The sequence below is a fragment of the Mustela erminea genome, chromosome 2, assembly GCF_009829155.1.
Source record: "Mustela erminea isolate mMusErm1 chromosome 2, mMusErm1.Pri, whole genome shotgun sequence".
Lineage (NCBI taxonomy): Eukaryota > Metazoa > Chordata > Mammalia > Carnivora > Mustelidae > Mustela > Mustela erminea.
Window position 1 is genome coordinate 98,971,723 of NC_045615.1, and position 12,910 is coordinate 98,984,632.

At 41.8% G+C, this 12,910-nt stretch overlaps 1 protein-coding gene across 9 annotated transcripts in view; it reads left to right on the forward strand.

Moving 5' to 3' along the window:
- Positions 1-12,910, forward strand: part of ADD1 (adducin 1) — an 82,561-nt gene that overhangs the window by 38,631 nt on the left and 31,020 nt on the right. For all 9 annotated transcript variants that reach the window (XM_032333643.1, XM_032333648.1, XM_032333649.1 and 6 more), the window contains exon 3: positions 4,852-5,014. In XM_032333643.1, coding sequence (XP_032189534.1) covers positions 4,852-5,014 — 163 coding nt within the window. The remainder of the gene's footprint in view (positions 1-4,851; positions 5,015-12,910) is intronic.

A 12,910-nucleotide genomic window follows, 5' to 3' on the forward strand; every position in this document is an offset into this window, starting at 1 on the left:
TGGCTGGGGAAAGAATTCCGTTCAGTTCAAGTTATCAGGCAGGATAAATGACAGATCTTCATTGTCATAAAGGAGAGGAGGTGCTGGCTTCTCCTTTTTATTCTCTCCCTACTTCTCCAGAGAGTCTCTTTGTTTTCGAACTGTTTAAAAATTACTGTTACCTCTAGGCCCCCTCCCCTGGTGCTGGGCACTTGGTAGGCCTCAATAGGACCTCATCATTGATTGGTTTTTCCTCTAGTGACCCCAGCACTTTAAGCCACAAGCATGCCCTCTGTGTTCTGTTCACGTCCTTACGTAAAGGAGTTCTGTCTCCATCACTTCCTTGTGTTGCTGCTGCTGCCCTTGTGTGTGCTTCATTTCTTTTTCCCTTCTGATCTTGTTCCCTTAAAGCTTCGGAGTGTTGGGAGATACTCATGGAATTCTTTTAATGTTTGTCTTTTACATGCTGCTGCTCAAGGAACCTGGAGAGTTAGCAGTGAACAGGACAGATAAATGCTCTAAGAGATTTTGTTTGTTTGGTTATGATTAGTCTTCACATATTGTGGAGGTATAATTTAGAGGAATTTATGCAGATTTTCAGTGTACAGCTTGGTGAGTTTGGACATGAGTATAACACCTGTGTGAGCACCTGCTGGGTCAAGTTTCTGACCTCACACCCTTCTGGAAGGAAGTGAACAAGAAACATCAAACAGAAGCACAGTGCAGGAAGCAGTGGGGTGATTGGACTGAGTGGTGGTTCGCACAGGCCTCTCTGAGGAAGGGAGCGGAAGGAGCCAGCCCTGCAGGGATTGGGGAGCAGTGTTTCAGTTGAGGGGCAGCAAGTGAAATCCCTAGCTCAGGGATGAGCTGGATGGGCTTGGAGAGTTGAGGCACCAGTGTGTTCTGATCACAGTAGGTGACAGGGAGGGGGCAGGTCCTGGAAGGTTCTGTAGGCTCGGGTTAGGAGTTTGTTTTGCATTCAGAGTATAATAGAGTCATCAGAGGGCTGCAGGCAGGAATGGCGCTAGTTTAATATATTCTTAGAGAAAGAACATGTGCAAGCAGAGGGTTGCGGAGGAGGGGAGCGTGAGCAAGAGAATCTCAAGCTGAATTTGGGCTTAGTCTCACGACTCTGAGATCACGACCTGAGCCGAAATCAAGAGTCAGATGTTTAACTGACTGAATCACCCAGGAGCCCCTGGTGTGATTTCATTTTTGAAGGTTTGGTATAGAAGGAGTATTATAGGGGTGCCTGGCTGGCTTGGTCTGTAGAGCATGTGACTCTTAATCTCAGGGTCGTGAGTTCAAGCCCCACTTTGGGTGTGGAGCCTACTTAAAAAAAAAAAGAAAAAGAAAAAATGTTGTATGTGGCATGAGAGAAAGCCATCTTCCAAACAGGAGGTGGCAGTAATTTTTGAGTTTTATTTTGAGGGTAGGTTCAATAGAACTTGCTGATGGATGATGAGGAAGACGTGGAAAAAAATGAATCAGAGAGCATTTAGATTTTAGGCTTGAGCAGTTTCCTGTATAAAAGCCACAAGAAATGAAGGAAACATCACTGGGGGCAGAATGCAGAAAGTTGACTTATGGCACTGTGTGCAGGTGCTGTGCAGGCCCCATCTACAGGTCGTCGAGGACAGACATGGTCAGCATCAACTGTGACGATCTGAATGCAGTATGGGACCCTGAAACAGAAAGGACATAAGGTGAAATACCAGAAAGCCTGGGATTGCTTCCTAGGGATCTCCTGGTGCTGGATTCTTGGTTTTAGGAGCACAGGAGTTGAGCCACTTCAGGGAGTGGGAAAGCCCACCCTGTGGGCACAGATGCTGACAGTTGCATAGATCCCGGAGGGAGCTGGAGAGTTTTCTTCAGGTTGATCCTCTGCTCTCAGGGAATCATCAGTGGGGTTACCTGCTGAGAACGGGCCCAGATAGGTGTGAGAGTGGGTGACGGGATGGGCTGTCCTTGGTTTAGTGTGAAGGGCACACTCAGGTTAGGGGCATGAATTTATAGTGGGACAATGCAGCATGATCCCCCTGCTCCAGCCATTTTGAGCAGCATGAGTAGACAGAGTGAAGGGTTGAATTTAACCAGGGTTGGGGTATTCCCAGGTGAAATGGTAGAGAGTGCAGATGTGAGCAAGGGAATGATTATAATGTTAAACCAAGGCTCTAAATGGGTGAGGGAGGTCAGGACGCAGGGAAGATAAGGGATGGTGGACCTGTGTTAGGGTCACGATGGAGTTAAAGAAAGGGTGAGTTGGAAGCTAGGAGGGGAACCTATACTTGGGGCACAGTTACTAGGAAAGAGCACATGTAGGACATGATCATGCACATGGGAGGCCTGGATAATTGGAGGACAGGGTCACTAGAGGAGAGGCAGGCAGTTCGCTGAGAGGTGAGGGTGTGGATGTTGAACCACCAGTATTTAGGACCAAGGTCACTGGCCGTGAGTGCTGGCTGGAGTAGACTCTGGGATCTGGCTGGGTGGCTCCAGGCCCTCATCGGCCTCTGCAGCGCTCAGCTCCTTACTGCACATGTAGGGCATCAGGGCGGCTGTGGATACTGAGGGCTTCTTACACTGGGTTTTCTTTTTGTGTGTTATATGCTAAGCTTTAGGTTCCTTAATGGCAAGGACCATTTTTTCTAGCTGTATATCTTCAGTGCCTAGAACAGCACCTGGGACTTAACATGTGTTGCACTGTGTACGTGGGCTGAATTGTGGTGTCGTGTACATACATTGTACCTGTGTGTTGAACTGAGCTTCCCATAGATACATCTGTGGATTTGGGAACGGTGGAAAGAGAGGGTTTGATTTTTCAGATTGAGGGCCTGTGAGGGCAGGGAGCTTGTTTTATGCAACTGTTGTCCTCTGTGCCCAGCATACTCTGTGACCTTTAGTGAGGCTTCTGGATCAGTCTGTATCCCTTTATCCTGTGTCAGCATATCTGTCTAGATGATTGCCTTTGCCATTGATACCAAAGATGGCGGAGTAACTGTGTTTTGTTTATTGATTTCTTCTTTTCAGTCAAAGCCCCTGTCAGCTTTTTCCTCCTTCCTTGACTCCCACAGAATATGATCTATGACATCATTTGTCATATGGTAAATAGGGGTTCCTCTAGCCACTCTTGGTTCCTTATATTCTTTTATACCATTGTATTAAGTGTAATACATGTATTGCTTGCTTCCTGCAAGCTACTGATAGCTATACTTGGACTGTTCCTGGGCATTATGTCTTTTAAGCTTTTCATTCAAGCAATGAAAAACTAGAAGTTGAATATGGAATCATCAGAAACCCTTGGAGTGTTTGTAATCAGATGTGGGTGTTCGTTCAGTGAGCTCATATTTTTTCTTTTCTTTTTTTTTTTTTAAAGATTTAAAAAAATTTGTTAGTGAGAGAGAGAGAGAGAGAGCATAAGCAGGGGGAGCAGCAAGCAGAGCAGGCAGAGTGAGAAGCAGATTCCCCGCTGAGCAAGGAGCCTGACATGGGACTCGATCCCAGGACCATGACCCGAGCTGAAGGCAGGCGCTTCACTGACTGAGCTACCCAGGCATTCCAAGCTCACATTTTCATTTTAACTAGTATTTATTTGATAAGATACTTCTTTTTTTTTTTTTTTAAGATTTTATTTATTTATTTGACAGAGACACAGCAAGAGAGGGAACACAAGGAGGAGTGGGAGAGGGAGAAACAGGCTTCCCACTGAGCAGAGCACCTTATGCGGGGCTCGATCCCAGAGTCCTGGGATCATGACCCAAGCCGAAGGCACGCACTTAATCCAGGCACCTCTGATAAGATATTTCTTTGTAGGATATTTGAAAAATTATTTCAACATGGTTTGGGAAAGGAAAGCTATAAATTAACCTGTATTGTTAAAGTAGTGACTTTATATTAAAGTCACCATCAACCCAACTTAATCCTTTTACCTAGTTTAGGATCTTTTTTAAAAATTTAAGATTATTTGATAAAGGATGAATGTTTTAGGATTTCTTTTTCAACTTTCAAAAAGTGATTAAGAGAATCTATTTTGAGAAAAAACTATTTTGAGGAAAATACTGAGAAGCACAAAGTAGAACATGAAAATTGCTAATAATTCCATCACTGAGATGATTATAGTAAACATTTGGATGTATTTAGTGTTCTACGTTTAGATATGTATTCACTCCTACAAAACACGGATTCTGGGGCGCCTAGGTGGCTCAGTGGGTTAAAGCCTCTGTCTTCGGCTCAGGTCATGATCTCGGGGTCCTGGGATCGAGCCCCGCATTGGGCTCTCTGCTCCGTGGAGAGCCTGCTTCCCCCTCTCTCTGCCTGCCTCTCTGCCTACTTGTGATCTTTGTCTGTCAAATAAATAAATAAAATCTTAAAAATAAAAAAAACCCCACAGATTCTGTTGCTTTACAACCATTTCACAATCAAAAATATATGAAGAGCAATTTTATGTCATTTATTAATTTTTCTCAGCCTTTTGTGTTGACCGTGTGCATAGATGGACCGTGTCCGTTGTAAGGTGGACCCGTGTGTATAATCATATTTCTACTGTTTCGACTGTTACCTGCTTCCCTTTTGTCAGTCCTGCTGGAACTAACATCCATATGAATTAATCTTTGAGTATATCCCTAATTATTTCTTTCAAAAAGATTATTAGTGATAGAATGTTAAGATTTTTAAGCTCTTATATTACTTACATTACTTTCTAGAAATAATGTAGCAATTGATGCTCCAAGTAGTAATGTATGAGAATATCCATTTACTTTTCTAGCCTTGGATGAAAACAAACAAAAAGGTAGTCTGTGTGTTAGTTACCTCTGCCTTCCGAAGGCATGGAAGAGAGATAGTGTCTCACTGTTCTCATTTGCCTTTTACTAGGCTTTCTGTGAAGAGTTGGAATCAATGATACAGGAACAATTTAAGAAGGGGAAGAACCCCACAGGCCTGTTGGCGCTACAGCAGATTGCAGATTTCATGACCGCGAACGTACCAAACGTCTACCCCGCAGCTCCGCAAGGGGGGATGGCGGCCTTGAACATGAGTAAGTAGTCCTGACTCTCCGTACCCATTTGGTCATTTTGTAGGCTATATTTCCTGTTCTTACGGGAAGTAGATTGGTATACATCGTGATACACAGAATTGAGTTTTTTGAAAATTAATGTTTTAGTTACAGTGAAAGGCTGTAAGTCTGAAAATGTCTTGAAGGTAGAGGGCTCCCTTTTTAAAAATTTATATTTATATTTTCTTAAAGATTTTACTTATTTATTTGAGAGAGTGTGTGTACGCAGAGGGAGGGAGAGAGAGGGAGAAGCAGGATCTCTGCTGAGCAGGGAGCCCTATGCGGGGCTCCATTGCAGGATCCTGGGACCATGATCTGATCTGAAGGCAGACGCTTAATGACTGAGCCACTGTAGGCATCCCTAGATGGCTCCCTTTTTTTATGAGCCAATAGGACTGTTCTTTCTCAGGCTGATGGACTTTTTGTGTGGCTTCACAGACCCTTCGTGAACTAAAAATACTCAGAAACAGTGCTTATGGAGGAGCACATCAGTTTGCCTGAACTTATTTCAGTCAGGCCAGCATTTCATATCCACCACTCCTTACTGCTGCTTGTAAATGGGTGAGAGACAGATATTCCAAAAGCAAGCAGGTTGGGAAATAATTGGATGGGTGACCGTGAGCAAAGAATGGTTAGCATGCAGAGGTGGAGGAGCGTTGCTGTGGGTGTTGAACTTGTAAATGTTAACGTGACAGGGTGAACCCAGAGCAGCATGAGTGTCAGCCGCTCTGACCTGTGTGCTGTGTGCTGGACCGATGCCTGACAGCTGTAGTTGGCTAGTCAGCTTCTGATGGGCCAACATGCACCAGTGCTTTCTGTTCGGTCACCAGGCATTGGCTACTTACCTGTCAGTTTCATGGTATTCTCAGAAGTTGACCGACACCCATCGGAGTGATGCATTGTTAATGTCCAGCGAGTGATGGACATTTACTACCTAAGGTTTTACTCTGAAGTCAAACCGTAGTCAGATTTTCTTATTTTCACAGGATTCTTCATGGATTCTAGTGCTGTCTCATATGTATTAGATAAAACGGTGGTCTCATATTTATTAGATAAAAGGGTGATGTATTTACTTGCATATTGTCTTATAATTAGAGAAAAGGAAATTTTGTTGCAATAATGCCACACCAAAAAAGAGAAAGAAATCTGAGGGTTAGAAAGCGGGTTAAAGCCTCTGCCTTCGGTTCAGGTCATGACCCCAGGGATCGAGCCCTGTGTCTGGCTCTCTGCTCCGCAGGGAGCCTGCTTCCCCTCTTTCTGTCTCTGCCTGCCTCTCTGCCTACTTGTGATCTCTGTCTGTCAAATAAATTAAAAAAAAAAAAAAGAAATCTAATTAATTTTAATTATATCTAATAGTATGTTTCTTAAGAGTACAAATTTAAAAACAAAGTAGTACTTTTGTTGTAAGCTATGTATAGATGGCATAGAACAAATGTTATACAGCTTACAAGTGGCATTCAGGTTTTATACCTTTACTGCTCCCACCTAGGTTAAAAAAGAAATTAAGGGTATTGATTGATTGCCTCTCCCCTATCATCCTCTCAGAAGGAAATGCCATCTTTCTTAAAGGTTTTATTTTGTTTTAAAAATTATTTAATAATTTTTAATAGAATTTATTTCATAGAGAGAGCACAAGCAGAGGGAGAGGCAGAGGGACCAGCAGACTCCCCACTGAGCAGGGAGGCCAACAGTGCAGGGCTCGATCCCAAGATGCTGAGCTCAACATCTGAGCTGAAGCCAGATGCTTAACGGACTGAGCTACCCAGGTGTTGTTAGTAGCCATTGATGCTCAATACGTAGATCTATTTATTTTACTTTTAAGTATTTGCTACACCCAACGTGGGGTTCCAACTCAACCTGGAGATCAGGAGTTACATTCTCCGCCAACTGAGCCAGCCAGGCATCCCAGGAACCTCTGTCTTGACTTGTAACCACTGCCTTGCTCTTCTTCATGGTTTCATTGCCCAAATGGTCATCCCGAAATACTAGGGTTTAGTTTTTGTCTATTTTTAGTACTTTTTTTTTAACCTTTTTCAGGCTACAATTTACCCCTTTCTCTCTCTCTTTAAGGTTTATTTTTAGAGAGGGGCGGGTGCCCATTTTGGGAAGGGGGAAAGGGAAAGGGAGAGAATATCAAGGAGACTTCTCGCTGCGCTCAGAGCCTGATGCAGGACTGAGTCTCATGACTGGGAGATTATGACCTGAGCCAAAACCAAGAGTCAGATGCCCAACTGAGCAAAGCACCCAGGCTCCCCAAAACCATGTTCTTTAAACTCAAAAGTGTAAGGAGGAGGGGTGCCTGGGTGGCTAGGTCAGTTGAGCACCCAACTCTTGATTTTGGCTTAGGTCATGATCTCAGAATTGTGAGATGGAGCCTGCCATCAGGCTCCTTGGTCAGTGAGGAGACTGCTTGGGTCTCTCTCTCTCTCTCCCCCTCTGCCCCTCCCTGTGCTTGTGCTTGTGCGCGTGCGCTCGCTCTCTCTCTCTCTCTCTCTCTCTCTAGGTCTCAAATAAATAAGTCTTCAAAAAAAATAAAGAGGGATGCTTGGGTGGCTCAGGTCATAATCCTAGGGTCCTGGGATCAAGTCCTGCATGGGGCTTTTTGCTCAGCAGGGAGCCTGCTTCTCCCTTTGCTTGCTGCTCCCCCTAATTGTACTTTCTCTCTCTATGACAAATAAATAGATAAACTCTTAAAAAATAAAAATAAAAATGGGTTTGTTGACCTGCAGAATTTGCTACAGCCTGAATTTTGCTGATTCCATCTCCATGGTACTGCTAACCTTGTTCTTTGGTCTTCCAAGTTTATAGCCAGTTGGTAGTTGGGTCTAGATGCTTGACTGTGTTTGGATTCAGCTTTCTGGCAAAACCTCTCTGTAGGCGGTTCTGTGTTCTGTCAGTGGGTACATAGTCTGGCTGTTCCTTTTTGCATTGTTAGCAGCTATTGATTCTCAAGATGGAGGTCCATTAATTTAATAAAGATTCCAAGATGGAGATATTTTAATGCCATCATTCCTCCTTTGTATTTATTAACTAGACTATTTCTGTGAAATAGTCCAACTTCCCTGGAAATGGGGCATGGTTGGAAAGGCGCCACCCCCTTCCCCATCAGTCATTGCATGTTTGAGGGGAGTGTCTTGCTAAACTATTTGTAGATGATCTGTTTCTGGGTTGGAGTTTCACATGTTGTGGAGCAGTTTCCTCATTGTCATCTATTGAAATCAGGCTTGGGGCAGCTGCATGGCTCAGTTGGTTATGCATCTGCCTTCAGCTCAAGTCATGATCCCAGGGTCCTGGGATAGACCTCTGCGTTGTCCGTTGTCTGAGCTCCCTGAGTCTGTTTCACCCTCTCCCTTTGCACCTGCCCTCCCTTTCCCACTAGTGTGCATGCACTCTTTTCTCTCTCTTTCCTTTCTCTCTCTTTCTCAAATAAATAAATAAAATCTTAAAAAAAAAAAATCAGGCTTGCACATAAGAAAAGGAGCTTTCTCTCAACTATTTTTGGTTACCCAGTGATACAGTTTATATGGGAAAAGTAAACCTTTTCAAAATAAGTTGGTTTCCTGTCATTGTTTCTAAGATGACCAACTGTTATATTTTGGTGTTATTTCATAGATTTCAGTATATTTAATGAGTTTCAGAACATTGCAGTTAACCTTTCTGACTGGTGGAAGTCCCTTCAGGTTGACCTCTGAGCCTAGTAGTCTTTGACTTTCCAGGCCATCCCCTACAAGGAGATGTTCTAGGTTCCCTGAGTGTATTTCCTGCCCCAGGTCTGGAATTGGTCATTTCAAAAAGAAATCTTTATTTCTTTTTGTGGGAAATGGAAATTAGTCTAGGTATTATAGCAGTGGATACATTGCTGGGTACAGTAGCAGTGAGCTGGGTTAGTCATTCTTTCTAGGCCTTTTTAGTGGATAGAGGTAGGAAATATATTATTACCTTATGAATTACATGGCATACTGTTGAACGTTGGAATTTTAAGTATACAGTGGAATTATAATTCTATTTAAAATTCAGTACCAAGGGGTTTTTACCTGATCTCCTCTAACCTTTATTTTCCTCTCTTCCACAAAAAAATTCTGATTTTTAAGGACAACAGGAATAACAAAACCAGAATATTACATGATCACTCATTTGTTTTTTCCATGTATCACACACAATAGTGATACCCTACCAATATTATGTTCCCTCTTCATGATTGAAAATAGTTGCATTCTGTGTTGTGAGCATATAACCGTGACAGATATCATCTCCATCTTACAACACTCATTTAGTATTATAATTAGTAACTTAATTCTGTAATAAATATATATTTAATGCTCACCACTGCCTTCGTATCAGTGTACTCCTAGTCATTTTGGTTGTCTTAAGTGCCTTCTCTAGTAGCCTTCTCAGAAAATGCTTGTGGAAACAATACTTTGAGTTCTTGCATGCTGGCCTTTATATGGCAATATGAATTTGGTTTTGGTTAGTTAGGCCCTAGGACTCATATTTTCGATTTTGTGAATCTTAAATGATTTTCTTCTGCCAAAAAGCACTGCTGTTTAAAATTGAAGATAATCTTTCCATTTAAGTGACTTGGTCTCTTTTGCTAGATGTTTCAGAGTACTTTTTTTTTTTTCTTCAGAGACGAGCAGTTTTACCAGAATATATGTCTTAGCATTGGTCATCCTGGTTAATTTTCTCAGATGGCGTGGTCTCCAGATCTTTTGTATTCTAGGAACATTGAATTGGTTTTTTAGTGTTTATCCTGTTCCATTTTTTTTCCTACTGCCCAGATGCTGTTAGTGTGCATGTTGGAGTTTGGTACTTCCTTGACTGTCACTTGTTCGGAAAGACCTATTTATTGCCTTCATTTCTTATGATTAAAAAAAATTCTCTTTACATTCTTTTCTTCTACTTTGAGTTTAGTGTTTTTAAAATTATTTTTTCATTTATATCTAATTCCTTTTATGTTCTAGCCCTCATTTCTGAGTTTTTCTGATTATATTAAGTGTTTTTTTTGGTATCTTTTATTATTTTCATACTTTCTTTACCATATTATGAAATAACAGGTTATAGTTTTTGTCTGTTTTGTGGACATGTCTTTCTTGTGTGTTTTCATTATCTGTAGGGATGTGGTTCTGCTCTTTTTTCTTGATAAAATTTTTGTATGGTATTTGATCATGGTATATTTCTGTTCATTTTTTTTTTTTTTTAAAGATTTTTGTTTATTTATTTTAGAGAGCACAAGGGGGAGGGAAGGACAGAGCAAGAGGGAGAGGGACAAGAAGATTGCCTGCAGAGCCCAGCACTGTAGTTCAGTCCCAGGACCCTGAGATCATGACCCAAGCCAAAGTCAGACAACCAGCTGAGCCAACCAGGCACCCCCTTTTCTTTTCATTTTTACATGAAATTAGTTTTCTTGAAGGATTCTGGTTCAGAAAATCGTTTCTTTTATTCTTTTTCTTTTCTTTTTTTTTAAGATTTTGTTATTTGACACAGAGAGAGAGACAGCAAGAGAAGGAATACAAGCAGGGAGAGTGGGAGAAAGAGAGAAGCAGACTTCCTGCTGAGCAGGGAGCCTGATGTGGGGCTCCATCCCAACCTGAGCCAAAGGTAGAGGCTTGACTGAGCCACTCAGGGACCCCCAGAAAAGCTTTTCTAATGTCATGGCTCTAGAGCTCCCTCTTCGTTGTTTTTGTGAAGTGCCAAAAAATATGGCAGTTTATTGAAGCGATTGGGTTCTATTCCCCTTCCTTGTTTTTATCTGGATTCTTCACCTCTGTTTTCTTTATAGTTCTGTGTTAGTCATTTTGGGTTCTAATTACCACAGATTTCTTTGTGTGAGACTGTCCTGAAAGTCAGTTTTAAATGGCTAGTTTGGAAAAGTTTTTTTAAGGATTTAAGTGTGCAGAACTCCTGGTCTCAGCTGCTATTCTCAAATTGGCCCTCTGAGCTTATTGTAGTGAGTTCCTGGAGGTTCTTTTGGGAGTTTGGCAAATGGTCTATGGTTCCTTCTGTTTCTTCCTTCAGAGATGATGATGTCCTACACTGTATGTCAACCCTACCCAGTTTTTTTTTTGTGTGTGTGTGTGTATATATATATATATATATATTTTTTTTTTTTTTTTAAGATTTTATTTATTTATTTGACAGGCAGAGATCACAAGTAGGTGGAGAGGCAGGCAGAGAGAGAGGAGGAAGCAGGCTCCCTGCTGAGCAGAGAGCCTGACGGGGGGGCTCGATCCCAGGACCCTGGGCTCATGACCTAAGCCAAAGGCGGAGGCCTTAACTCACTGAGCCACCCAGGTGCCCCCCCCCCCAAGTTATATTTTTTGTTTCATCATTTTACCTCATTACCTAGTGTTATAGGTATCACCCTTAGGTTTTCGCTTTGCTATCTTAGTTTGTGTAGCTAATTTTTTTGTGCAGGGTCAGGATAGAGATTTAATAAGATTCAAAAACTGTACTCACTGCTACCATATTCTGAAAATCTTCTAAAAGACAGTTTTTTTTTTTTTTAAAGATTTTATTTATTTATTTGACAGAAATCACAAGTAGATGGAGAGGCAGGCAGAGAGAGAGAGAGAGGGAAGCAGGCTCCCTGCTGAGCAGAGAGCCCGATGCGGGACTCGATCCCAGGACCCTGAGATCATGACCTGAGCCGAAGGCAGCGGCTTAACCCACTGAGCCACCCAGGCGCCCCTAAAAGACAGTTTTTAAGAATTAAAGATCTAAAGTAAATGTTGACCTATGTTAAATCAAGATAATAGGTGGGTTTTTTTTTGTATTCTCTATGTTCTTCTGTATGCTTAAGATAGCTTATAATTAAAGAAAAGATTCAAATTTAGCAACATGTAATGAGGAGTCATGCAGATAGTTTTTTTCTCCCCTTTCTTCCCTGTATGTATGTTTTTGCTTGTTTGTTTTGCTTTTTCTTGCCTTATTGCATGGGTGAGAATCACCAGTATTCAGTAAGAATGCCAGAGTATACATCCTTGCATACTTCCTGATTTTGGGAGAGAAACATTCATTCTTTCATCATTATGCTTGATGTCCCTGGTAGGTTTTTTTGTAGATGTCCCTTATCAAGTTGAGGAGACTTCTATTCCTAATTTGTGGAGTGCTTTTATCCTAAATGGATGTTGAATTTTGTGAAATGCTCTTTCTGTATCTATTAAAATGATCTCATGGTTTTTGTTCTCAATACAGTGAATTGTATTTATTGCTTTTTTTTTTTTAAAGATTTTATTTATTTATTTGACAGAGAGATAGATCACAAGTAGGCAGAGATGCAGACAGAGAGAGAGGGGAAAGCAGGCTCCCCGCTGAGTGGAGAGCCCGATGTGGGGCTCCTTCTCAGTTCCCTGATATCATGACCTGAGCTGAAGGCAGAGGCTTAATCCACTGAGCCACCCAGATGCCCCTATTTATTGCTTTCATGAATGCTGAACCAATTTTGTATGCCTGAGATAATCCCCTTTTGCCCCCATCATGATGTGTTAGTCTGTCTGTTGCTGGACTATTTGCTGAAATTTTGTTAAGTAATTTTTAGTCTGCGTTCATGGGAGATACTCGTCTTTTTTCTCACATAACACACTGTCTTTTTATGGTTTTGATATCAAGGTGATGCTGGGCCTGATAGAGTGAATTGGAAAGTGTTTCTGGAAGAACTTGTGTAGAACTTTTGAGAAGAGTTTTTATGGAATTGGTATTTTTTACTTAAATATATGGTAGAATTCACAGTGATGTCATCTGGGTCTGGAGTTTTCTTTCTTCCTTCCTTTTTTAAAGATGTTATTCATTTATTTATTTTAGAGAAAGGGAGCTCCTGCAAGAGGAGGGAGGGGCTGGGGGTTATGGCAAGGAGGAGGGAAAGAATAACAAGGAGATCCT